The 24,197-nt window shown below is 51.6% G+C and overlaps 1 protein-coding gene across 5 annotated transcripts; it reads left to right on the forward strand.

The window, feature by feature from the left end:
• Nucleotides 1-731: 731 nt before the first annotated feature.
• CHRD (chordin) lies at nt 732-9,707 on the forward strand. 5 transcript variants are annotated; one of them, XM_072963092.1, is made up of 23 exons: nt 732-1,190; nt 1,425-1,528; nt 2,000-2,129; nt 2,266-2,394; nt 2,488-2,587; nt 2,712-2,799; nt 3,157-3,298; nt 3,414-3,554; nt 3,639-3,721; nt 3,798-3,945; nt 4,097-4,203; nt 4,317-4,436; nt 5,078-5,234; nt 5,576-5,796; nt 6,223-6,336; nt 6,637-6,900; nt 6,979-7,072; nt 7,188-7,244; nt 7,520-7,623; nt 8,091-8,193; nt 8,570-8,724; nt 8,852-8,951; nt 9,249-9,707. In XM_072963092.1, the coding sequence occupies exons 1-23, from the start codon at nt 1,034-1,036 to the stop codon at nt 9,299-9,301; spliced, it is 2,871 nt and encodes a 956-aa protein (XP_072819193.1). In that variant the 5' UTR covers nt 732-1,033; the 3' UTR covers nt 9,302-9,707. The 5 variants fall into 5 exon arrangements, with proteins under 5 accessions (XP_072819193.1, XP_072819148.1, XP_072819011.1 ...); XM_072963047.1 differs by having other exon boundaries at nt 733-1,190; nt 9,246-9,707; XM_072962910.1 differs by having other exon boundaries at nt 1,034-1,190; nt 3,414-3,721; nt 9,246-9,707.
• The last annotated feature ends 14,490 nt before the right edge of the window (nt 9,708-24,197 follow it).

A 24,197-nucleotide genomic window follows, 5' to 3' on the forward strand; every position in this document is an offset into this window, starting at 1 on the left:
AGGGTGGAGAGGCAGAGGGTCCCCTGGGTCAACGAAGAGGGTGAGAAAGTTTGTCAGGCTGGGGACGAAGATGGTTGGATGGGCCTGAACACAGGTAACGGTAGGGAGAGAAGCACTGTCACCAGACAGAAAGGGGACACTATCTATTTCTGGCTAAGTCCTTATCCTGGGGTACAGTAGAATGAGGAGAGATCTCAGAGAAGATGTGGGGACACAGGCTAGGCGGTGAGAGTGGCTGTGGGGTTTGAGAGGTGCTGTGGGCCCAGAGTCAGCAGAAGATGAGTTGACAGGCCTTCTCTGCACGTTGTCATCCTTAGACAATTCTTCATCTTTCCAGAGGGAACCGAGTCCCAGCCCAGTGTCCGGCCCAGGCCTCAGGCCCAGCCTTTGCCCCTCCCTGGCTTGGGGCTCCCATCCCGGGCCAGACACGCACCTTCTGGTCCAGCCATCCTGTGGCCGCCAGCAGAGGGGGTGGGGAGGTGGGGGGGATGGGGTGGGGGTGGGGGGCTCCAGACCTGCCTCTCCTCCCCTCTTCGCGCCCCCTGGTCCCTCCCCTCCCCCTACACCCTCCGCTCCCCCTTCCCCTACAGCCCCTCCCTCCTCCCCTGCCCGGTCCCAGCCCCTCCCTCCCCTCCCCCACTCGCGATCCGGGCCGCTGCTGCTGGGCCGGACCCCCCGGGCTCAGCCCGGCCCCTCGCCGAGCCGCCGCCGCCCCGTTTGCTGAGGAGGAGGCCCCCGGCCGGGGCGCCGGGCGCGGGGCATAAAACGGGACAGAGCCGGCGCCCCGGGGCACTAGAGCCGCGTACGGCCCGGGTCAGCGCCCGCCCGCCTGCGCTCCTCCCGGCCGCTCCTCCCGCCCCACCCGGCCCGGCGCCGACTCCGCGGCCGCCCGACGAGCCCCTCGCCGCACTGCCCGGGCCCTGGCCCCGGCCCCCTCCCGCCGTACCGCCCCCGGCCCGGCCCTCCTCCCACCTCCCTCCTCCCTCTCCTGCTCCCTCCTCCCTCCCGCCTCCCCAGCTGTCCCGTTCGCGTCATGCCGAGCCTCTCGGCCCCGCCGGCCCCGCCGGCCCCGCTGCTGCTCCTCGGGCTGCTGCTGCTCTGCTCCCGGCCGGCCCGCGGCGCCGGACCCGAGGCCCCCGCTCTGCCCATCCGGCCCGAGAAGGAGCCGCTGCCCATTCGGGGAGCAGCAGGTAGGTGGGCGCCCCGGGGGAGGCGCGGGCGAGGAGTCTGGCTTGGGGCGAGTCCGCTCCCTCCCGGAGGGGGCGCCGGGCGCAGGTGGCTCGGCGCGGCCGGCGGCCGGAGGGGTGGGTGGGCGGGGGTTGCGAGGCGCGTTGTGCCCGGGGACCCGGGGTTGGCCGGCAGCGCCCGGGGCGGGCACACGGCAGGAGTGGGACAGCGGCCGCCAGCCAAGCCCTTCCCCGCAGGCTGCTCCTTCGGCGGGAAGGTCTATGCCTTGGACGAGACGTGGCACCCGGACCTGGGGGAGCCCTTCGGGGTGATGCGCTGCGTGCTGTGCGCCTGCGAGGCGGTGAGTGGACCCAACGGCAGCGGCTGGGGCCCTCGCGGGTCTGGGAGCGCTGGGGTTTTAGGACGTCGGAGTGGACTCGGAGCTGCTGAAGAGAAAGAAGCCAGTCTGCAGATATTTGGCATATTTTTCTGATGGAAGAAGAGGGGAGCAAGCGCCCCCTTCAAGTCTCAGGTGTTGCCTGTTATTGATCACCCACTATGTGTCAGCCTCTTTACCAACTCCATTTCGTCTGTCTCTCACTTAACTCCTAGTACAACCATGCTAGATAGATACTATCATTACTCTCACAGGGACTCTAAGGCCCAGAGAAGTTAAGTAACTTGTCTAGAGTCACGCAGCTTGTGAGTAGCTGAGCAGCCTGACTCCGTGGGACAACCTTGTCCTGGTCCCCTGCCTCTTCCTGACTCGCCTTCGAATCTCACCAATTGGCGTCTTGCGCTCACTCTGTTTTCCCATCTTCTCCGCGAGCAGCCTCAGTGGGGTCGCCGCGCGAGGGGCGCGGGCAGGGTCAGCTGTAAGAACATCAAACCCGAGTGCCCAACTCTCGCCTGCGGGCAGCCGCGCCAGCTGCCCGGACACTGCTGCCAGACCTGCCCCCAGGGTAAGGCCCGCTCCGCGGTGAGGGCAGGGCGGCAGGGCTGCAGGGCCGCGATGCTTGATCCTGGGCCGCGCAGAACGTGCAGGCAGCCGACTGGCCCTCCGGTGCCCAGCTGAAGCCCGTCCCCCACCACCGGCAGAGCGCAGCGGTCCGGAAAAGCAGCCGACGGGCCTGGCCTTCGAGTATCCGCGGGACCCAGAGCACCGAAGCTACAGCGACCGAGGGGAGCCGGGCGCTGAGGATCGGGCGCGTGGAGACGGCCACACCGGTAGGCAGGGGGCCGGGCGGGGACTGGGGTCCTGGCTTGGGCTGGGCTGCAGCCGCTGGCGATGGTACTAGGGATATCTTCCTTCTCTCGCAGACTTCGTGGCGCTGCTGACAGGGCCAAAGTCGCAAGCGGTGGCACGGGCTCGAGTGTCGCTTTTGCGTTCCAGTCTACGGTTCTCCATCTCCTACCGGTGGTGAGAAAGGGAAAGGAGGGAGGAGGGGGTCAGCTGAGGGCCAGGGAGAGAGAATTGGGAGAGGCTGGAGGTGCTGCTTCTGGCCGGGGCTCAGAGGCAGCCTTCACCTGACCCTCATTACCAGGCTGGACCGCCCTACTCGAATTCGCTTCTCAGACTCCACTGGCAGCGTCCTGTTTGAACACCCTGCAGCCCCTACCCAAGATGGCCTGGTGAGATGATGCCGTTTATGAGTGCTTATCCAGCCTGGGCACTGTGCTGAGAGCATGTTCTGCATTGCCTCTATGGATTCACATAACGGCCCAGTAGGAGAAAGGCACTGACATTTCCATGACCATTTTACAGATGAGGGAACTGAGGCTCAGTAAGAGAATGTGACTTGCTCAAGGTCACACAGCTAGTAAGTGGTGAAGCCAGGATTTGGGCCCAGCATCTGCCTCCAGGGCTGCTTCTTAAACTTCCTAGGGCCTAGGGGCGCCTTCCCATATTCCTTCCTCACCAGAGGTGGGCTTCTGGGCAGGCCTGTCCTATATATTGTCTGAGTAGAGCCTTCTTGCTTTCTGCTCCAGGTCTGTGGGGTGTGGCGGGCAGTGCCTCGGTTATCTCTGCGACTTCTTAGGGCAGAACAGCTGCATGTGGCACTCGTGACACCCACTCATCCTTTAGGGGAGGTCTGGGGACCTCTCATCCGGCACCGGGCCCTGGCTGCAGGTGAGGGGAGCAAACAGCCCCTGGAGGTGAAGTCTAGAATCTTCTCTACCTCCAGGAATGGAGTGGGCTGAGGCGGGGACTTTCTGATGGGCAGTTATGGTCCCTCTTCTCCCAGAGACCTTCAGTGCCATCCTGACCCTGGAAGGCCCCCCACAGCAGGGCATAGGGGGCATTGCCCTACTCACTCTCAGTGACACAGAGGACTCTTTGCATTTTTTGCTGCTCTTCCGTGGGCTGCTGGAATCCAGGAGTGGGGGTAAGTGGGATGTGGGCAGCACATGTGAAGAGGGTAGGGAGAGTACCTGTCTTTCAGAGGTGTCCACTTGGGTGGCCGTTGCAGGACCAGCCCAGGTTCCCTTGCGGCTTCAGATTCTACACCAGGGGAAGCTATTGCGAGAGCTCCAGGCCAATGCCTCAGTCCAGGTGAGTGAGGGTCTGGCTCTTGTTGCCACTTGCTCTGGCCTTTTGTTGTGCCTACCATACCCTGCTCTGCCCCCAGGAACCGGGCTTCGCTGAAGTGCTGCCCAACCTGACAACCCAGGAGATGGACTGGCTGGCACTGGGGGAGTTGCAGATGGCTCTGGAGAGGGCAGGCGGGCCAGGGCTGCGCATCAGTGGACACATTGCTGCCAGGCAGAGCTGTGATGGTGAGACAGGGTGGCACTCCTGGGACACAAAACTGAGTGACACAGACAAATGCCAGAGGAGGGGCCAGGGTGGGTATAGGAGGGGTCCTGTGGACCAGGGTATGAATGGCCATGGGGCAGGACTGCCTCCACCTGTCTTGCCCCTCTGCAGTCCTGCAAAGTGTCCTTTGTGGGGCCGATGCCCTAACCCCAGTTCAGACGGGTGCAGCCGGCTCCGCCAGCCTTACACTACTAGGAAATGGCTCCCTGATCTACCAGGTAAGAAGGGGCTGCAGGAGGTGGGAGGGCAGGGCAGGGCTTCGGCTTACAAAGTTTCAGGGCCCAGGCCTTCTCTGCCACTCCAATTTGCCCTCCCTGACCCTGTCTACCAGGTACAGGTGGTAGGTACAGGCAGTGAGGTGGTGGCCATGACGCTGGAGACCAAGCCTCAGCAGAGGAACCAGCACACTGTCCTGTGCCACATGGCTGGACTCCAGCTGGGAAGACACATGGTGAGTGCTTCAGGCCAAGCTGGCCCGCAGGGCCCGAGCACCAGAGCTGACAGTGCGGGGGCCATGGGAAGCCCTGTTGGATGAGCAGGGATGTTCAGCATCATTTATTCACTCACAGGCTCTCTCATTGATGCATTGATTCACTGGACATATTTTTAGTGAACTTCAGGCTAAGGACTGGAGTACAGAGCAAATCAGATGAGGCCCCTGTCCTCAGCAAGTTCTTGTCAAGTGGGAGGAGTTAGACAGGGAGATCAGTGCAGCAGATCATATAATAATAAATGTGATAGCAAGGGCTGCCCTTTATTGAGCCTTTCTATATGCCACATACTGCACTGGTTGCCTTGCTTATGTTACTTTTGGTCTTCACAGTACTCGTTTAATAGATGATGAAGTGAAGAATCAGTGAGGTTAAGTAACTCCTTAAAATTGTTGCAAAGATAGGAAGTGGCACCGAAGGGGCTTGACCCTGGGCCTGCTGGGTTCCTATCCAATGTCACTGATGTGTGGAAGTGTGTAAGGGTAGAGTGGGCACGAAACATGAAAGGCTTCAGAATCTTGGACTGGTATGAAAGCTGAGGAAGGGGCTCATGCAGGACCAGGCAGGCTGCAGCTGGGACTCACCCTTCCCTGCCCCCCAGGCCGTGGGTGTCTGCCCTGGGCTAGGTGCCCGGGGGGCTCATATGCTGCTACAGAATGAGCTGTTCCTGAACGTGGGTACCAAGGACTTCCCAGATGGAGAGCTGCGGGGGCACGTGGCTGCCCTGCCCTACAGTGGGCACAGCGCCCGCCATGATAGTGAGTGCTCCAGGGGTCTGCCTGCCCTTTGGTGTCCTCTAATCTGTGACTCAAGCACGTGAGGGATGATGCCAGAGGGCCAGAGTCTAGTGTGTCTTTCTCTGTGCCTGAGCTCCAGATTGGCATCTGGAGAAGGTGGGGATGTATATAGGGTGGCCTACTGGGAGGCCCTCCCTGTTACTGTGGCACGGGGCTCAAACTTGCTGCTCCCCTAGCCCTGGGCCTGTGGACCGTGCCTGCCAGCTTGTGGAGTTCCTGTCGGGGGGGATGGGGAATACAGGGACTGAATGGCTGCTCTAGGCCACCTTCTCACCTATCACCTCTCCTCTGTCTGGATGCAGCACTACCTGTGCCCTTGGCAGGAGCCCTGGTGTTGCCCCCAGTGCAGAGCCAGGCAGCAGGGCATGCCTGGCTCTCCCTGGACACCCACTGTCACCTGCACTATGAAGTGCTGCTGGCTGGGCTTGGTGGCTCAGAACAGGGCACCATCACTGCCCACCTCCTCGGGCCTCCTGGGATGCCAGGGCCCCGGCGGCTGCTGAAGGGATTCTATGGCCCGGAGGTGAGGATGTAATGATGGGGGACAGTTTGGAAAATATCTGCTTTTTAGCATGAAAGGCTCTGTGGGCCTGTGGTAGGGAAAGCAGAGAGCAGGTGGCCTCAGGTGTCAGACCTGGTTTTGACTCTGACTCAGCCTTTTATTACCCACCCTCCCGCCTGTGTCCTGGTTTGGTGGGATCCCAAGGATAGTAGGTAATATCCTGGACCTCCAGAGGGGTAGGTTGGATGGACCAAGCCCCCGACATGGGGTTGGTTGACACGGGCCAAAAGACCTGGCTTCTGCACTCTACACCATTGCTGATGGGCTTGGCTATCCTGGAGACCTTTCTTAACCTCCCTGGGTCTCAGTTTCCTTATCTATGAATTGGGAATTGTAGGCTCAGACCTAGAGTGCCTTGTTCCTGTCCCTTATCCTGTCTACTCACAGGCCCAGGGCGTGGTGAAGGATCTGGAGCCTGAGCTGCTGCGGCACCTGGCACAGGGCACAGCCTCCCTGCTGATCACCACCAAGGGTAGCCCCCAAGGGGAGCTGCAAGGGCAGGTAAGCAGGCAGTGAGGGCTGGTGGGGATGGTTCAGAGTTGGGCTATTCGTCACTTGCTTTCTCTGAGCCCTGGGGGTGGTAGAATCACATTCCCTGGCTGGTTGGGAGGATGAAGCCAAACTACATACTTAATGAGGCTGGCAGCAGACCACCTGTCCCTGGCAGCTGGGATGATTGCTGTGGCTAATAGCATCCTCCTGGGGCACAGTGGCGCTCAAGGTGTCTTGGGCTGGCTGGTTGCCACTGGTGGAGACGCGAGGGGGAGCCCGGGTGCTGCCTCAACCCGCCTCTCCTCTCAGGTGCACATTGCCAACCAGTGCGAGGTGGGCGGCCTACGCCTGGCAGCAGCAGGAGCTGAAGAGGCACGGGTGCCTGGGGCTCCAGATGCAGTGGTGGCTGCACTGCCCGCTGTGCTGGGCCCAGACGCCCCAGCGCCAGCCAAACCTGGTGGCCTTGGGCGGCTCCGAGACCCTAACACCTGCTTCTTCGAGGGGCAGCAGCGCCCCCATGGGGCTCGCTGGGCTCCTAACTATGACCCGCTCTGCTCGCTCTGCACTTGCCAGGTAGGAGGCCCTGGAAGAGCACATTGGGGCCTGGGTTCTGGGGCAGGATCCCAGTCAACGCCCAGCCTCTCCCTGCAGAGACGCACGGTGATTTGTGACCCCGTGGTGTGTCCACCACCCAGCTGCCCTAGCCCGGTGCAGGCACCGGACCAGTGCTGCCCTGTGTGCCTGGGTGAGTGCCTTGCAGGAGTGGAGAGGGTAATGGAGGGTCCATCATAGGGGATGAGACTTCTGGGGAGGGAAAGAGGGGGTCACCCTCTGCCTTCAGTATTTCTTTGGATCCACAGAGAAACAAGATGTCAGAGACCTCCCAGGGTTGCCAAGGAACAGGGACCCTGGAGAGGGTGAGCTGGAAGTGCATGTGCAGGGGTGGGGAATTCAGAGGAGCTGTGAGGTGGGACTAGGGTGGGGGAAGATGGGAGGGGGAGAGTATATATGGGGGCGGGGAGGCTGAGGGGCATCGGTTACAAGTGACACCTGATAGGCTTCATTAGTGTCACTGGCCCACAAGTGGGCCCTGGGGTTAACAAGTGTGGGGTTGGCCTGAGGCTCAAGCCTTGACTGGGGGCCCATTCAATGAGCTCAGTGCTAATGGCAGCTGGGCACTGTCCCCCACCAGGCTGTTATTTTGATGGTGACCGGAGCTGGCGGGCAGCGGGCACCCGTTGGCACCCCATCGTGCCCCCATTTGGCTTAATTAAGTGCGCTGTCTGCACCTGCAAGGTATGGCCATCCAATCTTCTCTGGTACCAGAACCCAGCTGGGTCTGCAGAGCTGGGGCGGGTGGTCTGCCAGGAGAGGAAAACCCAGCCTTGGTGGAGAGGGTGCAAGAATCAAAATAATATGAGAAAATTCTTTTGGGCTTTGAGAATTGTCTTCCTGTAGGAAAAGGGCAAGGGTTGAGTTGGTGTGAATTCTGGCTCTGCCAGCTGACTAGCTCTGCGTAACCCTGGGCACTTTCTCTACCTCCCTGAGTCTCACTTTCCTCTCCTATAAGCAGATGTGGTAGCACCTGCCTTGCAGGGCTATAATGAGGATTTGAGTTCGGTATGCAAAGCCCCAGTCCAGGGACTCTGAGTAAAAGGCCAGGGACATGTTACACTGGAGGTATGGGAAAGGAGAGGGAGGAAGCAGGAGGCTTATGTGTGCCTCCTATTTCCTGACACCCCTCACTCAATGGATCCCTACAGGGGGGCACTGGAGAGGTGCACTGTGAGAAGGTGCAGTGTCCCCGGCTGGCCTGTGCCCAGCCTGTCCGTGCCAACCCCACTGACTGCTGCAAACAGTGTCCAGGTGAGGGGGGTGGGTACTGAGGCCTCTTGGGGTGAATAAGGCTCTTCACAGCCTTGTCCCAGGTGGGAGGAATGCATGCTGAGGCGATGCTTAGTGAGGGTGGATGGGAGGGACTTCTCAGCTAATTCCACATTTACTAAGCACTGTTCCGTGACTAGCCTGGAGCCAGGGATCTAAACGAAGCAGGAAGAATGTGCATGTGTTATTGGGCTGTGACAGATCCAGTTCCTGCCCCATCCATCCATCCAAATGTATCACCTACTAAGTGCCAGAAACTGCTAGGTGATGGCAATTCAAAAACAAAACTAGGATGGCCCTCACAGAGCTCACATCCGCTGACCTCTTCCTCCTTCCCTCATTCTCTCCCTTCCAACAGTAGGGTCAGGAGCCCAACCCCAACTGGGGGACCCCATGCAGGCTGATGGGCCCCGGGGCTGCCGTTTTGCAGGGCAGTGGTTCCCAGAGAGCCAGAGCTGGCACCCCTCGGTACCCCCCTTTGGGGAGATGAGCTGTATCACCTGCAGATGTGGGGTAAGTGCAGAATGGAGGCCTTCCCAGGGAGGGCAGGCTCCTGAGGGAGGGATCCCCTCAAGAGGCTGAAGGCCGCTGTGCCCCAAAGCCTCTGGGGACCCTCAGGATCTGGTCTGTCCTGCACCAGGCAGGGGTGCCCCACTGTGAGCGAGATGACTGTTCACCACCACTGTCCTGTGGCCCGGGGAAAGAGAGCCGCTGCTGCTCCCACTGCGCACCACGGCGGTGTAAGTGAGGGGTCCGGGGAAGGAGGGAGGGGAGCATCTGTCAGTGCCAGGAACACCCCATCCTTCCTCACAGCCACCTTGTGGGCTTATTCTTGGTTACCTTTTCTTTTCAAATGAGATTTCTGACGCTCAGAGGAATCAGGCCACTAGACTAGAGTCACACAGCTGGTACGTGCTGGCTTGCTTAAAAAAATTCCAGCCTTTCTGAGACCAGAACAAAGATGCCCTGCCATGCCCTTCGTGCCACCCTGTTGCCTCTGTCCTCCTGCAAAATTCATTCCCTTCTGTCTCCAGCAGCCCCAGAGACCAGGACAGTTCCAGAGCTGGAGAAAGAAGCTGAAGGCTCCTAGGGAGCAGCCAGAAGGCCTCATGACCAAGAGGACGGGGCCTGGGCCGGGGGAAGGAGTGGCGCCGAGGACCCCGCATTCTCCTGCGGGAAACACAGTGCCTTTGGCTCCTCTTTTCTGCCTCTTCTCCCTCCCCCACTACCTCTGGGAACCACAGCTCCACAAGGGGGAGGGGCAGCCAGGCCAGACCAAGGCTATGCCCATTCCAACTCCTGCCTTGTCACCATCCGGCCTCCGCCTTGGAAGCCCCACCCCTTTCCTTCTGTACATAATGTCACTGGCTTGTTGGGATTTTTAATTTATCCTCACTCAGCACCAAGGGTCCCCCCACTTCACTCCTGCTGCCCCTGAGCTGAGCAGAGTCATTATTGGAGATTTTTGTATTTATTAAAACTTTTTTTTTCCAGTCTTTGAGCTAATGGTTGTTTCATTGTGACCAGGGGCCTAAGTGGGCCCCAGTGAAGAAGGGTCTGAGGCTAGGTAGGGGGACAGAGGAGCCCCAGGCTCTTTCCTCTGACCCTCGGGGGGAGCAGGGAGAGACCCGGGGAGGGAGCAGGATGGTGCAGCAGCTGGCCGGCATGGCTGGATTCAGCAGAGGGGCTTGGGCTGTCTTCAAGATGGAATAGAGCTCCAAGAACTCAGGCAACCTAAGGCAGGATTTGGACGTAAGTTTAGTTTCCACTGGACTGCTCGTGGCTGGCATTTTTGCCGAGTATTACAGTGTCTCAAAACAGTTGCTGGTAGGATTTAAAATTTGGTCTGTTACCCTGGGGTCAGTCAGGCCTACTTTGCAGAGGGTTTGCCTAGGCCTCTGAGCTTCAGCAGAAAGAGATGGAAGGTAATACACAGGGGCTCTGGCCGGAGGAGAAATGGGGTGTTCTGATACACTTGGTTTTTGAAGAGAAAACTCCTTCTTGCACAATCCTCCACTTTGCCCCTTTTTACTCGTGAACCACCTTTCAGCATTCTCCAGTGACTGCCCTTTGCCATCTTTTACATGCCACGTCGGACTTGGATTTGGGGTCAGATGAGGAACAGCCACTCGGAGCCATCGCACGGTGGCGCTGCTGGCAGCCACCAGTTCACTTTGGGCCAAGTCCGTGTCAGTGCAGGTATTTGAGTAATTTGTGGCTACAGACTACAGACTACAGACGTATGAAGGTGCCTCCTCCTGAAGAGGGAGAAATGGGAGCTGGAGAGAGGCAGCCCAGGCACTTAGTGGGAGTCCAAGGTCCCCCACTCTTACACACATGTCAGCTGCTCGGCTTCCAGGAAAGCCCGCTTTCCAAAGAAGAGCTGGTTGCTTTCAAAAAAGGTTTCTGAACAACTGTCTCATTGCCTTTCATCCGTAGTCTTATATGAAAATAACAGAAAATAAAAAAACAAAAATGTGACATTTCTGATACAGCAAAAGTGACAGAAAGGGGAGGTCTCATAAAGTAACAATTGGGACAAGGTGGAGGTTGGCCAGGCATGCTGAAAGGGGCACATTCTAACTTATCAAACTTTTGTGATCAGAGATATGGGAAGAAAAATAAAAGAGAAAAGTCTGGAGTACCGGAAATACATCACTGTAGGTGACAAAGGGGAAAAATTCTTAGGGGTCATATAATGATGATAGTGCTCTGTGAATGGAGCCCCCTCTCTCTCTAACATTGTTTGGCTTTGGTATCTGTTCTCATGAACAAGGGGAGCTGCCAGAATTACTTTTGCTCATTATAAAAGTAAATCACTGTGAACAATTATGGCAATACACAAATATGTGAGAAAGAAAGAAAAGTTCACCTGTCAGAAAGAAAGAATTCCAACCCCTAGGTAACTGCTATGAAGAAATCATTGAGTTGAACCTGGTTTCAGCACCAAAAGAAAGAAAGAAAGAAAGAGAGAGAGAAAGAAAGAGAGAGAAAGAAAAGAAAAGAAAAAAAAGAAAAGAAGAAAAAGAAAAGAAAAAAGAAATCACTGAGCATTTTCCTGAGTTTTAGTTTACCTGGGCCCCTGGCCCCAGCCCCGCCCCCACACTGGGTCCTGCCCTTGCAGCACCTCTGTACCCTCTCTTGAAGTGGCTGTGATGTCTGTCCTTGACTCAGTGAAGGGTGTTTGTACGATCAGCTCTGGAGCTGGAGCACATGTAAATCTGTATAAATAGGGAAAGCAGGAAATTGCATTTAAGGGACATATGACCTTTTGCATTTAAAGTGGTGGGGGGGAGGCAAAAACCTAGAAATTAAAAAAAAAAAAGAATCCTCAGCAACTCAGAGAACTTGGCAAGTTGGCATTCAGTGATCTGATTTTCAGTGAGTTGACTGGAGCCCACCAGTGGGAAACCAGCTCCTCAGCTGATGGATGTCGGGCAGGCCTGAGGGTTGTCCTGTCTTGGGCAGCAGAGGTGGGCCATTGAGGTTCTCGCCTGGTGGGCCAGGGCCCTAGCTTTCCTTTGGGAGGAGTCATTCACAACCTCTTATAGTCCACCTGCCTTGGCTGGGCTGGATCCTTGGCTGAGACACAGCCTCCTCGTGAGATGCCAGGACTTTTTCTCCTCTTCCGGCGTCCCCCATGCCTGGGTGAGCTGCTGGTCCTACTGTGGAGACAGAGACTCCTCATTCTCCGTTTGTGCTTTGGGACAAGAAGGGGGACACGTGGAGGGAGTAGGTGCCAGGGAGGAGGGCTGTGATGAGGATCCCACTGAATCCTTCTCCACACAGGGGGCAGTGAGGCTGCTGTCCGGGTACTGGGAAGATAGCTCTGCCACAGACAGGTTTTTCCAGCCCAGTAGCTGTGGACCTTACGAGCTGGAGCAGGTGGCTGTGCTGTGAATTTCTACCCATCATGGCCTGTTGTTGCCACCACTTGTCCTGGTGGCCCTGGTGGCCCTGGTGGCCCTGGTGTTTACCATGGAGTTCTGGGGTCCTGACCAGCCCCTACTCTGAGGGGAGATGAGGAAAGATGAAAGGGAAGCAGAGTCAAGCTTGTGTCTTGTTTAGGTGCTTTTGGGGAGCACTGGTGTGTGTACGTGCACACACACACATCTGAAGTGTGTCATGTGGGAGAGAGAGGAGCATCCACACTGCATCTGTTATTTACATCCATGCTTGTTTGACTGTGACATTTTCAGTTTCTTTTATTTCTTTGTGGTTCTGCCTTACATGAATCTAAAAAATGCAAAGAACTTGTTCTTCAAAACCCATTCTTCTGTGGTCCTTTCTGCCTTCTGGGTGGGTATCGGTAGAGACATATTCTTTATACTAGTCTGGAGGTAGAGCTGGGGTGGCAGGTAGTAAGCGGCAAGACAAGAGGCTACTGAGAAAGGAGGCCAGGAAGAAACATTCCATGGAGAAGCATCAGAAGACTTTTTATTACTATTCATTTCACAAGTAATCAATTTACTCACACTTAAATAGCTACTAGCTGCATGCAAAAGGCACAAGATGATTCCTAGGAAATAGTTTCTTCCTTCCATCCCTATCCCTGTCCCCATCCAGGTCCCCTCCCTAGAGACCCACTGTTAACTATTTCCTGCATATAAGAATGTCTCTTAAGAAGAGGGATGACCAAGATCCAGGTGTCAGTTGTTTGAATTTTTGTCATACATAGCCTAGTGCTTTTCAAACTTTAATGTGCATATGAATCATCTGGGAGTCTTGTTTAAATGTAGATTCTGATTCAGAAGGTCTGGAGTGGGCCTGAAAGTCTGCATTGCTGACAAGCTCCCAGGTAATGTGATGCTATTAGTCCAGAAACACACTGTGAGTAGCAGGGATGAAACAATCCATCACTTCTCATTTTCAGCAAATCTGCCATGCCACTGTAAGTTTATTCACTCAACTAATATTTATTGAGCATCTTTTTTTGTGCCAGGCACTGTTCTTGGTGCTGGGGACTCAGCAGTGAATTAAACTGGCTAACAGTCCTGGCTGTGTGGAGTTTATAATCTAGTGGAGGGAGATAGTCAATACACACAGTAAGCACATAGCATGCCAGAAAAAGATCTATGGAAAAAATAGGGCAGGAACAATGGACTTAGGTGTTCTGGAGTGGCAGTTCTGAGTGCAGTTTTAATAAAGATGACCACAGAGTGCTCTGGTGATTGAATAAAGACTTGAAGGAGGGGACAGAATGAACCATTGGGATATGTAATGAATTTTTTAAAAAAATTATGAATGGGTCTAAGGGAAGAAGGGAAGAGACCGGCCATAACTATGAGATATATGTGAAATCAGTTTGTCAGTAGATATCTAAACTCAGAGCGAGAGTGGATTCTGAGAAAAAGAGCCCTTTGGAGTATCAGGGAGAGAAGTGGACCTCCGCAGGAACAGAGGATGAGGTCTTGCTTCAACTGTACAAAATCTCTTCTAACACTGGAATTATATAATATATAAAGATGAAATATAATTAGAGTAAGAGTTAAAGAAATATCTAGTACCCAGTGCAATTAGGTCACATACCTTAAGGTGTCAGTTCTGCCTGCATGGGTTTGCTGCCAAGATATAATGCATCCAGGCATTTTCGAGTCTGGCAAAGGAGGACGAAGAGTTGGGGTTCTATTCATAATGGGAAAGGAACCTTATGGCAAAGTCTCTACCAAGGAAGAGGTTGCAATTTAAGCACAAGTTTTATGGTGGGAATTGTGAGAGTCTCAAACGCCACATGAAACGTGAAGAGGTTTTCAGGTTAGCAGACCAGGCAGGCTGTAGTTTGAAATCTCACCGAATACCATCTGAAGAGGCACCATGCCAGAAAACTCTAAGGAAAGGGGTCAAGGTGAAAGGTGGAGGGCAGAGGGAAGATGGTGGGGGGAGGTACCTGGTGGACCCATCCTGGAAGGGCGGACCTCAGATGCTGGAGGACATTCTTTCCCAGCAGCTCCAGCAGCTGCAATCAGACCAGCTCCAGCTTGTCTCCCAGAAGAGTGGCCCCACACCTCTCCTTCTGACCACCCTATCAGGTCCCAGGAGGTCTAAATCACATTTACTTCTAGGACTCATCCCCCTCCCCCATTACTGCACCTGCTGGCTGATGCCTGAAGTTCCTTTAGTAGACATTTTTTCCTTCCACTACTGAAAGTGGGAATTTTAAAATGCAAATGACTGGTTATGATATTAGGTCACCTGCTACAGTCGGACTACCAGTCAACAAATGTAAATGATTATTATCAGATGCTGTTCCTTTTTGACAAGGGGAAGGTTAGAAAAAAGTAGACTGAAGGGGGAGGAGGTAGGGAAGTGGGGACTTCACAGCTGACCCTCCAGGCGGGGACGCTGACTAGGGCCAGGCCATTCACCTTCACCAGGGTGCGGTGGAGAAATAGTTGCTATGTGGGGAGGAATTTCTGTCCTGCACATCTGTGTGCTCTCCCAGCTTAGCGGGAACTCGGCCACTCAGACATATGATTCACATCAACTGTGTTTTTCATAAGTTTTAGAGGCTTTTTTTTAAGCAGCAAGGTTGACGTCATTATGAAGGAACTTTTTCTCATAGGTTCCAACCGAGGTACCATGGAAATGGCACCAGGGAAGACCTTCAGGACTAGCTTTTAAATTCTCCCTCCCCCCCGCAGAGAGAGCCAAATGAGAGGACTTCCTGACAGGGATAAAAGAAGTAGGGTTTATTTTTGTGTGATCATAAATGTAACGATTCTTCAAGAATGAGTCTACATTCTCTGTAAATATAGTGTTCTGTTTTGGCAAACAGAACAGTACAAAATGAAGGAAATTTAATGTTAATTACTTAATAAAATTAAAATGCCAACTCAGAAATAATCCTCATTTACTTTGGATTTTTTCCCCCTAATCTTTTTTTCTGAACATGATTTACTTGAACCTTTCAAATGGTATTTCTATTGAAACATCTTTTTAAATTATAAAACTAATGTTTGCTTGAAGTAGAAAATTTGGTTAAAGAAAAAAACCCGGGAAAAATTCTTTGTAGAGAATACAGCTCTTTGAAGCATTTTTTTTCTTCTGTGGGTTTTACTGAGTTTACCCTGTTTATAGTTCTGTATCCCTCTTTTTGTCTCTTGGCCCTAGAGTCATACATCTCGTGAGCTTTTGCCTGGATTGTCGGAGTTTGAAGAGAGTCGATGCCTGTGCCGAATCTGGGTGACGCCAGACACGGAGGCCGGGGGACAGGCTGAAATCCCACAGCCCAAGCACCTTCTCGGTGGGATAACCTGGGGCCTCTGTCCGAGTGCAGCGAGATACCGGCAGGGCAGGTACTTGGTGCCTCGGATGAGGAAGGAATGAGTTTGGACATCTACAATGGAGCACAGTCGGGGACAGAGGGAGCCATGAGGGCTGGAAAGTGGCAGTCACAGGCAAGCAGGGAGAGGACGGGGGGGGGGGGGGGAGGGGAGGCACTTCCCCCGAGGTCAGTCAAAGCGGCTCCAAAGCTGGACGGAGTTCTCCCCGCATAGTTGTGGTCACCTTAATAGTTTGGAACGTGTGTATTCATTTTGGTTGCCAAGAAGAGTCAGCTGAGTGGATTCAGGCTCAGAAGGTGACATTTTGTGAGGAGAAGGGAGGTAGTTGAGGGAGGGATAGCGGAGGAGGGACCTGGGGAGCCAGAAAAGCTAACTTTGCTAGTAACCCATCTGGTCACCTGAGCTTCATCATTTCAGTTTCCTGCTTTTGAAAACTTTCTGGAAATATGGCTGGACTTGAACTAGCAGCAGTTTGGTATAGATAGTGGTTTGAATCCAAGGCCTGATGGTTTTTGATTGTGTGACCTTGGACAAGTCATTTGACATATCTGAGCCTCAGTTTCCTGCAAAACGGTGGTAATAATGGTTATCTGCATGACTGTTATAAGGACTATGGTAAAGGTCTGAAACGTGCTTGGCATATAGTCTGGCACTCATGTCTTCACTATCATCGGGTCTGGTGGCTGTGAGAGTCATTACTGGGTGGAAAGTGCTAGGCGCACGAAAGGGCGAGGTTATGCTGGGGCAGAGGAAACAGCGCTCAGGCCTCCACTGTGTGATGGGAGGAAAGTCATTGCGGTGGATGTGACCACAACCCTTCCACTGTCAAGGAGAGTGCTTCATAGCCTAATCCTCACTCTCCCAGCCTAGAGAAGCATTCTTTCTTGCTGGGAGGGAGGCTAAGCCAATCCACCTAATAAAGTGGTGAGAGAGTTGGGGTGCAGGGGTGAGTTGGGGTGCAGGGGTGAAGGCTCTGGGCTGGAGGTGGTGAGTGGGCAGCAATATACCTGGGGTAAGAGGGAAGTGGACAGAGCAAAGAGATTCTAACATGTTGCTATGGGCTGTGTGTATGGATTTCCTTGAATACTTTTCAAGATATGAATAAAAAATTGAATTCCTGGGGGAAGGGTATAGCTCAGTGGTAGAGTGCATGCCTAGCATGCACAAGGTCCTGGGTTCAATTCCCAGTACCTCTGATTAAAAAACAAACAAACAAATAAATAAACCTGAAATTACCTCCCCCCATAAGAAAAAAAATTGAATTCCTTTTTTTGTGATATACATTATATATATGTGTGTGTGTATGTATATATATATGTATATATATGTATATATATGTGTGTATATATATATACATACACACACCACAAAATTTACCATTTAAACCGTTTTTAGGTGTACAATTCAGTGACATTAAGTACATTCACTATGTTGTGCAACTATCACCACTATCCATTTCCAGAAGTTTTGCATCATCCCAAAGAGAAACTTTGTACCCATTAAACAATATAACTTCCCATTCCCCCTGCCCCTGGTAACCTTTATTCTCTTTCTGTCTCTATGAATTTGCCTATTCTAGGTATCTTATAGAATTAGAATCGTACAGTATTTGCCTTCTGTGTCAGGGTTATTTCACTTAGCATAATGTTTTTAATGTAGTAGAATATATCAGAATTTCATTCCTTTTAATGACTGAATAATATGCCGCTGTATGTACATTCTGCATATTGTTTATCCACACACCTGTTGATGGATATTTAGGTTGTTTCCACCTTTTGTCTGTTGTGCATTATGCTGCTATGAACATTGGTGTGCAAGAATCTGGTTGAGTCCCTGTTTTCAATTCTTTGGGTCTCTATCTTGAAGTGGTAATTAGATGGTGATTCTGTTAAATTTGGAATGCCTCTTTTAGTGCCTCTGGCTGTGCATCTTTTGTTCTTGTCATGTTTCTCAAATCCTTTTATTCTGTTATGGCCCCTCCTTCTCTTTATTTCATGACATTGTTTTGTTGGAGAAACTGGATTATTTGTCTCTAGAGAATGATTCACATTCTAGATGTATGTATTGCCTCCTCGTAGTGCCATTTAGTTTGCTCCCCCATCCCTTATATTTCCTGTAAACTGAAAGTTGAATAGAGTTTTGATTAGATTCTGTCAATTTTCCCACAGGAACATTTCAGAGGGGTGCTGGGTATTTCCCATTGGATCATATCAGGAGGCACAGATTCTACTTCCTGAATATAAATCTCCTTTGAGAATGAACCCAGAGCTCTGGGTATTTGGGCTTAGTAGGGTTACAGTTCTTGGAGCTGCATTTCATAGGAAAGGAGTAGGGTCAGGATATAACTGTTGGGGGCTACAGTGCTCCTCCTGCAGATTCCCTGAGGGGAGTGCCCCCTCTCCCACCTCAGCATCCCTCAGGACTTGGCCTGGTCCAGGGCTCTGAAATGAAGCTTCTGTCGCTACTAGGTGGGGCCAGTGGAGGGGGATATCTGCACCCTGGATGGAAGGAGAAGCTCAAGAGCGAGATGAGAGGGCCTCAGGCCTATATCTGAGCTGTAGACACAGCTGATGCCCAGGGAATGTTTATCTATTGTGATGATGGTATATGGATGAAGTGAGGAAAAAATTAAAAAGGTATTTCAGACAAATACTGGTGAAGATGTGGAGCAACTGGAACTCTCATACATGGGTGGGAATGAAAAATAGCCACCTTGGAAGATGGATTAGTAATTTGGTAATTTCTTATAAAGTTGAACACGTGGTTATCATACAGAGGAGCAATTCTGCCCTTAGGTATTTGCCTAGTGAGATGAAAACTATGTTCACACAAAAGCCTGTACATCAATGTTTACGTAAGTTTTATTACAATTGTCAACAATTAGGAACAGCCCAAAAGTTTTCAATAGGTGAACAGATGAACAAACTGTTATATCATCAATGGAATAACACCACTTGGCGATAAGAGGTAGTGAACCATGAATACGCCCCGCAAGGTGGATGAATCTCAAATTCATTATGCTCAGTGAAAGGAGCTGGACTCAAAAGGCTACTTACTGTATGATTCTATTCATATACCACTTTAGAAGAAGCAAAACTACATGGACAGAAAAGAAATCTGTGGTTCTCAGGGACTGGGGCTGGGGAGAGGTTGAATACACAGGGGAATTTTTATGGGTGACGGAACAATTCTATGTCTTGGTTGTGGTGGTGTTTACATGACTGTAAGTGTCTGTCAAAAACTCTTAGAACTGAATACTAAAAACGGTGAATTTTACTGTCTGTAAAATACCTTAATACAAATTGGAGGAAAAATGGTACTGTAGTGATCCGCTGTCGTTTTGAGGCTGTCAGTCAAATCTCCCAATCCTGTTGGGTCCCAGATTGCCTGGGGGCTCATCTAGTTCAGAGATCACTCATCATGTCTGAGTTCTCCAGTCTGAGAGGTCTTTTTTTTTAAAACAGGTTTATTGAGGTATAATTGACATACAATAAACTGCACATAATTAAGGTGTATAATATATTTTTAAATTCATTCTTTAAAAAAATTTGTTGTGGTAAGAACACTTAACATGAGATCTACCCTCTTAAATTTTTAAGTGCACGATACGGTATCATTAGTGTAGCTGGGTCAGTTCCTCATGATGTAGCTCTCCCTCACCCCCTTAACCTCAGATCTTCACATCCCAGGAGGAGGTGAGTTTGGAGTATTCAGCAGCCGCCTCTCAGGCAGCTTGACCTCACTGCTGCCCCTGACCTTTGCACCATGGTACTGAGTCTGGCCCACTTCCTCCCTCCCGGTGATTTCTTTCCTGGGGTTCCGGGTGCTGCTCACTTAATGGGCCTCTACCGGATCTCTTCACCATCCACCCCACTGTGCATCACCACTGTCTATACACATGTGAACTCGAATGTGATTAGAGTTCAAGTTATTTTCCATGGGGTACAAAACACTACTTCAACGTCTCCAAACATTTTTGCAACAACTTAATTGGCAGAAGGGTACCTACAGGGTGGTGTCACTACAAGCCACGGTGAGTGTGTGTCTCTAAGGTAAGAGGCCAAAATGGTAATGATCACGATTCCTAGCGTGTCAGGATTCTTGCTAAAAAACATTAGTTATTTTCCGTTACAACTTTTGCTATGTCAGATATTTGGTACTTGCGTAATAAAAGTAAAATAAATATAATCTGGGAAAACCTTAAAAAGCATATAAAGAAGAAAATGAAAATAATCTATCACCCCAATACCCAGCAATAACTCCTGTTAAGGTTTTGATATAACCACCTAGACTTTTCCCTATGCTGTCACAGATACACATGATGGGGGTTGTCTTGCTCTTCCAATCAGAGAACAGAAATCATCCTCAGTAGAATTAATCAAAAAGGAAAGAAATGTGTTTGGAGGATGGAGGGGATTCCACCCAAATATGGACACCTTCTGAGGCTGGAGCTAGGCACAGATGCCTGCTCTGAAAAGCACTGAGGTCCGCGGACTTCTGGATGGCTCGCTGTGTTTACCCAGCTGGACCCATCTTCTAGTGCCTTTGGGCATCCTCTCCCAGCCCCCAACCCCCGTACACGCAGACATACAGAGGATAGCATCCATCACCTCTTTGGCTCAGTGCTGGAGTGTGGTCTAAGGTCAGTTAGAGTCTCCTGTGGGCAGAGCCATGAACAAAAGGGGAGGAATTCTCATTTCCTTGGCATTTCTAAAGGCTTTTACACCTTTGATAAATAACTCTAGATTCAAGCAGAGTCAAGAGGTGGAGAGAAGAGCAAAGTTCTATCACATGGACACGGCACTCTGGTGCTTGGCAGCTGGTGAGCGGAGCCGTCCCTTTTTGATCAAGCTGGCTTGGTCTGGGTTTCTGTCACTTGTTTCTGAAGGAGACCTGGCCAGTACCCCTGATTGTGGCTCATCTGCTGCAGTTTCCTCTTTTGGACACTGGTCTTTGCTGCCTTTCCAAGTACAGAGTGGTCTATCCACAGTCTGGGTTATACGGGGATGCGGTTATAGACACTCAGTCCCAACCGTGCTCAGAGACTCCCTGACTGTGTGTGAGCCTCAAATCCATAGATAGGAAATTTGGCCAGAGAATGGAGTCACACAGGAAAACCGGCTGCCTGCGTCCCACCTCTGTGGGGGAGTGGGTAAATAAGTGGGCAGAGGAATTTCTCAGACAGAGAGGACCATTGTGAGCCAGGCAGGTGCCCTGAGGTATTTCCTAGGGGCCAAAGTATCCCTGTGCAACGGTTACATTTTGTGTGGGCAGCCATGATGCTGTGCCACTGATAACTTGGTCTCGCTTGCTCTGCAGATGCTGGCCCTGTCTTTCCCTCCCTCCTGTCTCCTCCTCTGGGCTCTTGTGCTCTTTTCCTGGATCCTGCTCCCCACCCTCCACTCTAATTAATCAACGCCCTGCCCAACGACCTTGCCTTCTGAGTTCTTACCGTCTAGTAAGGGAGACCTGAGATGCATAAAGTCCCCAGGAGTGATGAGGACAATGCGTGAGGCCAGCAGGGATCTGAGGACAGACACACTCCCAGCAGGAGTGGCAGAGCAGACCTCACGGAAGAGGTGGCATTTGAGCCACGCTGTGGAGGATCCCTAAGCTGTAGACATTGACAGCACAGATGTGCCATTCTACATCCACACAGTAAAATTCCCAGTGGTAAATTAACATAAGCAAAAAATAAATAATTGCTCTTTAGTATTTTTTAAACCTGCTGGATAAGACTTGCATTTACGACCATTATAAGGAAGCAACTTTGCCACCTATGAGAGAATCACCGGAAGCCAGCGCTCATGGCCGCACCACTGATGATGCAGCATTGTGAGCAGTGATGGGACCGGCATTGGATAAACGGTATCAGGGAACCACAGAGGCAGGACGGTCTGTCTTGTTTCAATATAAACAGGTTCCGAAGAGCCATGCCATTGTGAATAATCACAGCCTTGCTCTCTTTTCCGTGAGGTGAGATTTATGAAGTCAGCCAAGAATGACAGCTTTGAGCATAAACAACATGAAGAGATAGTTCCCAGGCTGGACAGGAAAAGATGGTGCTGTACGTTTTGGAGAGTCTTTAGTGCTCTGAATGGACAATAAACAAACACCCGGGCACCTCTTCCATCAATCTGTATGACTCATGTGGGCCTATGAGTTTTGGTAATACATTATCAAATCAAATTGTTTATATTGACCGGGACTCCACAAAAATGATTTGTCCAAGGCCCTCATTCCCTGGGCAAGGTCCTGCTTTGGGTGGTCCTTGAGAGACTACAGGCCCCAGCCTCTTACCCTGTGGGCAGATCCATCCATCCTGGCCTTGAGGGAATGGTCACTGCCCTTCCCTGGGACCCAAGGCCAGCATCCCTCCCATTCCTGAGTGCCGACCTGGCACTGTGCACCAGGTGCATGGGCAACAGGGGAGGTGTGATGGCATTTGGGACCTGGAGTTGGGAAGGGAAAGGTCACAAGTCAGGAGGAGACTGGTGAGAGAGGGACATGGATCAGTCTCTTTTGGGACCGGGCTCCTCAATCCTCACTCACTGTGGGGGTCACCAGGTCTAGCCAATTTGCTGTGAAGCGTCCCTGCAGGATGGGCTGGGCTGGGCAGGGCTGCTGTGACTATTAGGATCTTTCGGCTTCCTTCCTGGGCTTCTCAGATTTCCGCAGACACCTCTTCTAGTGTCCTGGCTGGGGGTCAGAAACCTGGCTGCCAGTGTTGGGAAGTAGATGCGTGAGGAGGCTGTGGATGGGGCATGTCTCTGTAATCAGTGTGTAACCCCTACTTTGATCCCATTTTCAGTGTGGGGCCCTGCCAGTCCATGCCAGTGGCATGCCAGTCCAGAGACCCTCAGTTTTAACCTTTAAGAAAAAACACCTCCAGCATCTGTTGGAATGAGGGAAGGAATGGCTGGGGCAAGGGGCAGGAATGAATCCCTAGTTCTGCTTTTTGGCTCCACCTTCACCAGCATCCCTCCTCCATCTCCACTTTCAGAGGTACCTGGAGCCACCAATTCCTGAACCATTTGGCAGGTCTGGGGTATAAATAGAATTTTTTCTTTATTGCCCCACAGCTGAGGATTGAACTTTCTTCGTTGTGCTATGCTGGTTACCATTTGTCTAGTTTTTTCCAGCTTCCAAAATGTTGCTTTTGACATCTCTCCTGTTCTCTCTTTCCTTATGGATTTTAATATGAAAAACTTAAAAAAAAAAAAGGATTTCAGAAAGCACTGGAGATGAATGCGTGGGCCCAATCCACCACCATTCGGCTACCAGAGTCATCTTTCTAACATTTAAATGTGATGATATCTCCCTTCTGTTCAAAAATACTTCCATGGCTCCTGATTGGCAAAAGGATAAGAAATAGAAATCTAGTGTGTAGTGTTTTTGGCTCTGCCCCAAGTCAGAGTTTACTCCTCTTATGGACCGGACTGTACTTGATGCTATTACTTAAAAAATTTTAAAAAAATCTATTAATTTTAATGAAACAGAAAGTTCAGGACACCAAGAGAAAGAAAGAGTTGAAAGTTCACTTTTGTCTGTTAAATGCCAAACCTAAAACAGTGCTTGACTATCACCTGCATAACTTACAGCCCTTTTTCTCTGGGAAACTTTAATTGCTGAGTGGTCCCGGGCCCTGAGCTGGCTGCTGCTGGGGCTCAGTGGTGGTGTAGTGTGGTGTGTGTGTGTTCACACCTGCGGCCTGCAGCCCTGAGTTGGTGCAGGGAATTTCCGGTTTATGTTGCCAGCAATGAGAAGGCAGACTCTTTTTTTGTATTCTTTCCGGAGCATAAAATGCAGCTGGTGATAAAATTTGTTCAATCTATTCACTCCTAAATCACATTGGACCACACAAATGCTTGGCCTACGTTACCCTATTAGACCTACCCCAAAGGGACAGGCTTTCCCCCAGATGGCTAGAGAGACATACAGCCACAGGGTGAGCTGGCAGGATCATCCAAAAGCTGGGAGTCTCCCTTGGTAGACCTTACTCAAAGACAGAATATATCGCTCTATTTACTCTATTACCATATCAAAGAAGAATGCCATCATGAGTGGCTCCAACGGAGCGTTAGGACCCATGGTGACTTTGCTAAAAATCTCTTTAAAAAGGCAATAAAGGCTTTTGTCCTTCTTCCTCAAAACAAGACTGTATGATCGGGCCACCCAAGATGGCTGTTCTCTTGCTCTCTGTACTTCCCCTGCTTGACCAATGCCTGCTTCACCTATACCCTCCTCATCCGACTGACCGTTCTCCATACTTGCCTCAGGCCCCAGCTAATGATTGTTCCAACTTTATTTATTTATTTATTTATTTTTTAGGGAAGGTAATCAGGTTTATCTATTTCTTTTGGTGGAGGTACTGGGGATTGAACCCAGAATCTCGTGCATGCTAGGCATGCACCTTGCCATTGTGCTATACCCTCCCCCTGTTCTAACTTTAGATGAGAACATCGCCATAACTTATCAAAGGGGTGGTGAGGGGCTTGCCCTCTGCTGGTTTCCCTGGTATCTGGTGAGCCAATCTGACATCAGTTCCCCCTCTAACTGGTAACCTCCCCCTGTGCTTGGGAAAGAGTGAAGACTGCTGCCCTGACCTGCCCCGCCACCTGCTCGCTCGTGGTGGGGTGTCGCTCCAGGACCTTGCTTCAGACATGTAAGCTCCGCCATCCGTTAAACCACTGATGTCCCTCT

This window comes from Vicugna pacos, chromosome 1 (assembly GCF_048564905.1).
Source record: "Vicugna pacos chromosome 1, VicPac4, whole genome shotgun sequence".
NCBI classification, from domain to species: domain Eukaryota; kingdom Metazoa; phylum Chordata; class Mammalia; order Artiodactyla; family Camelidae; genus Vicugna; species Vicugna pacos.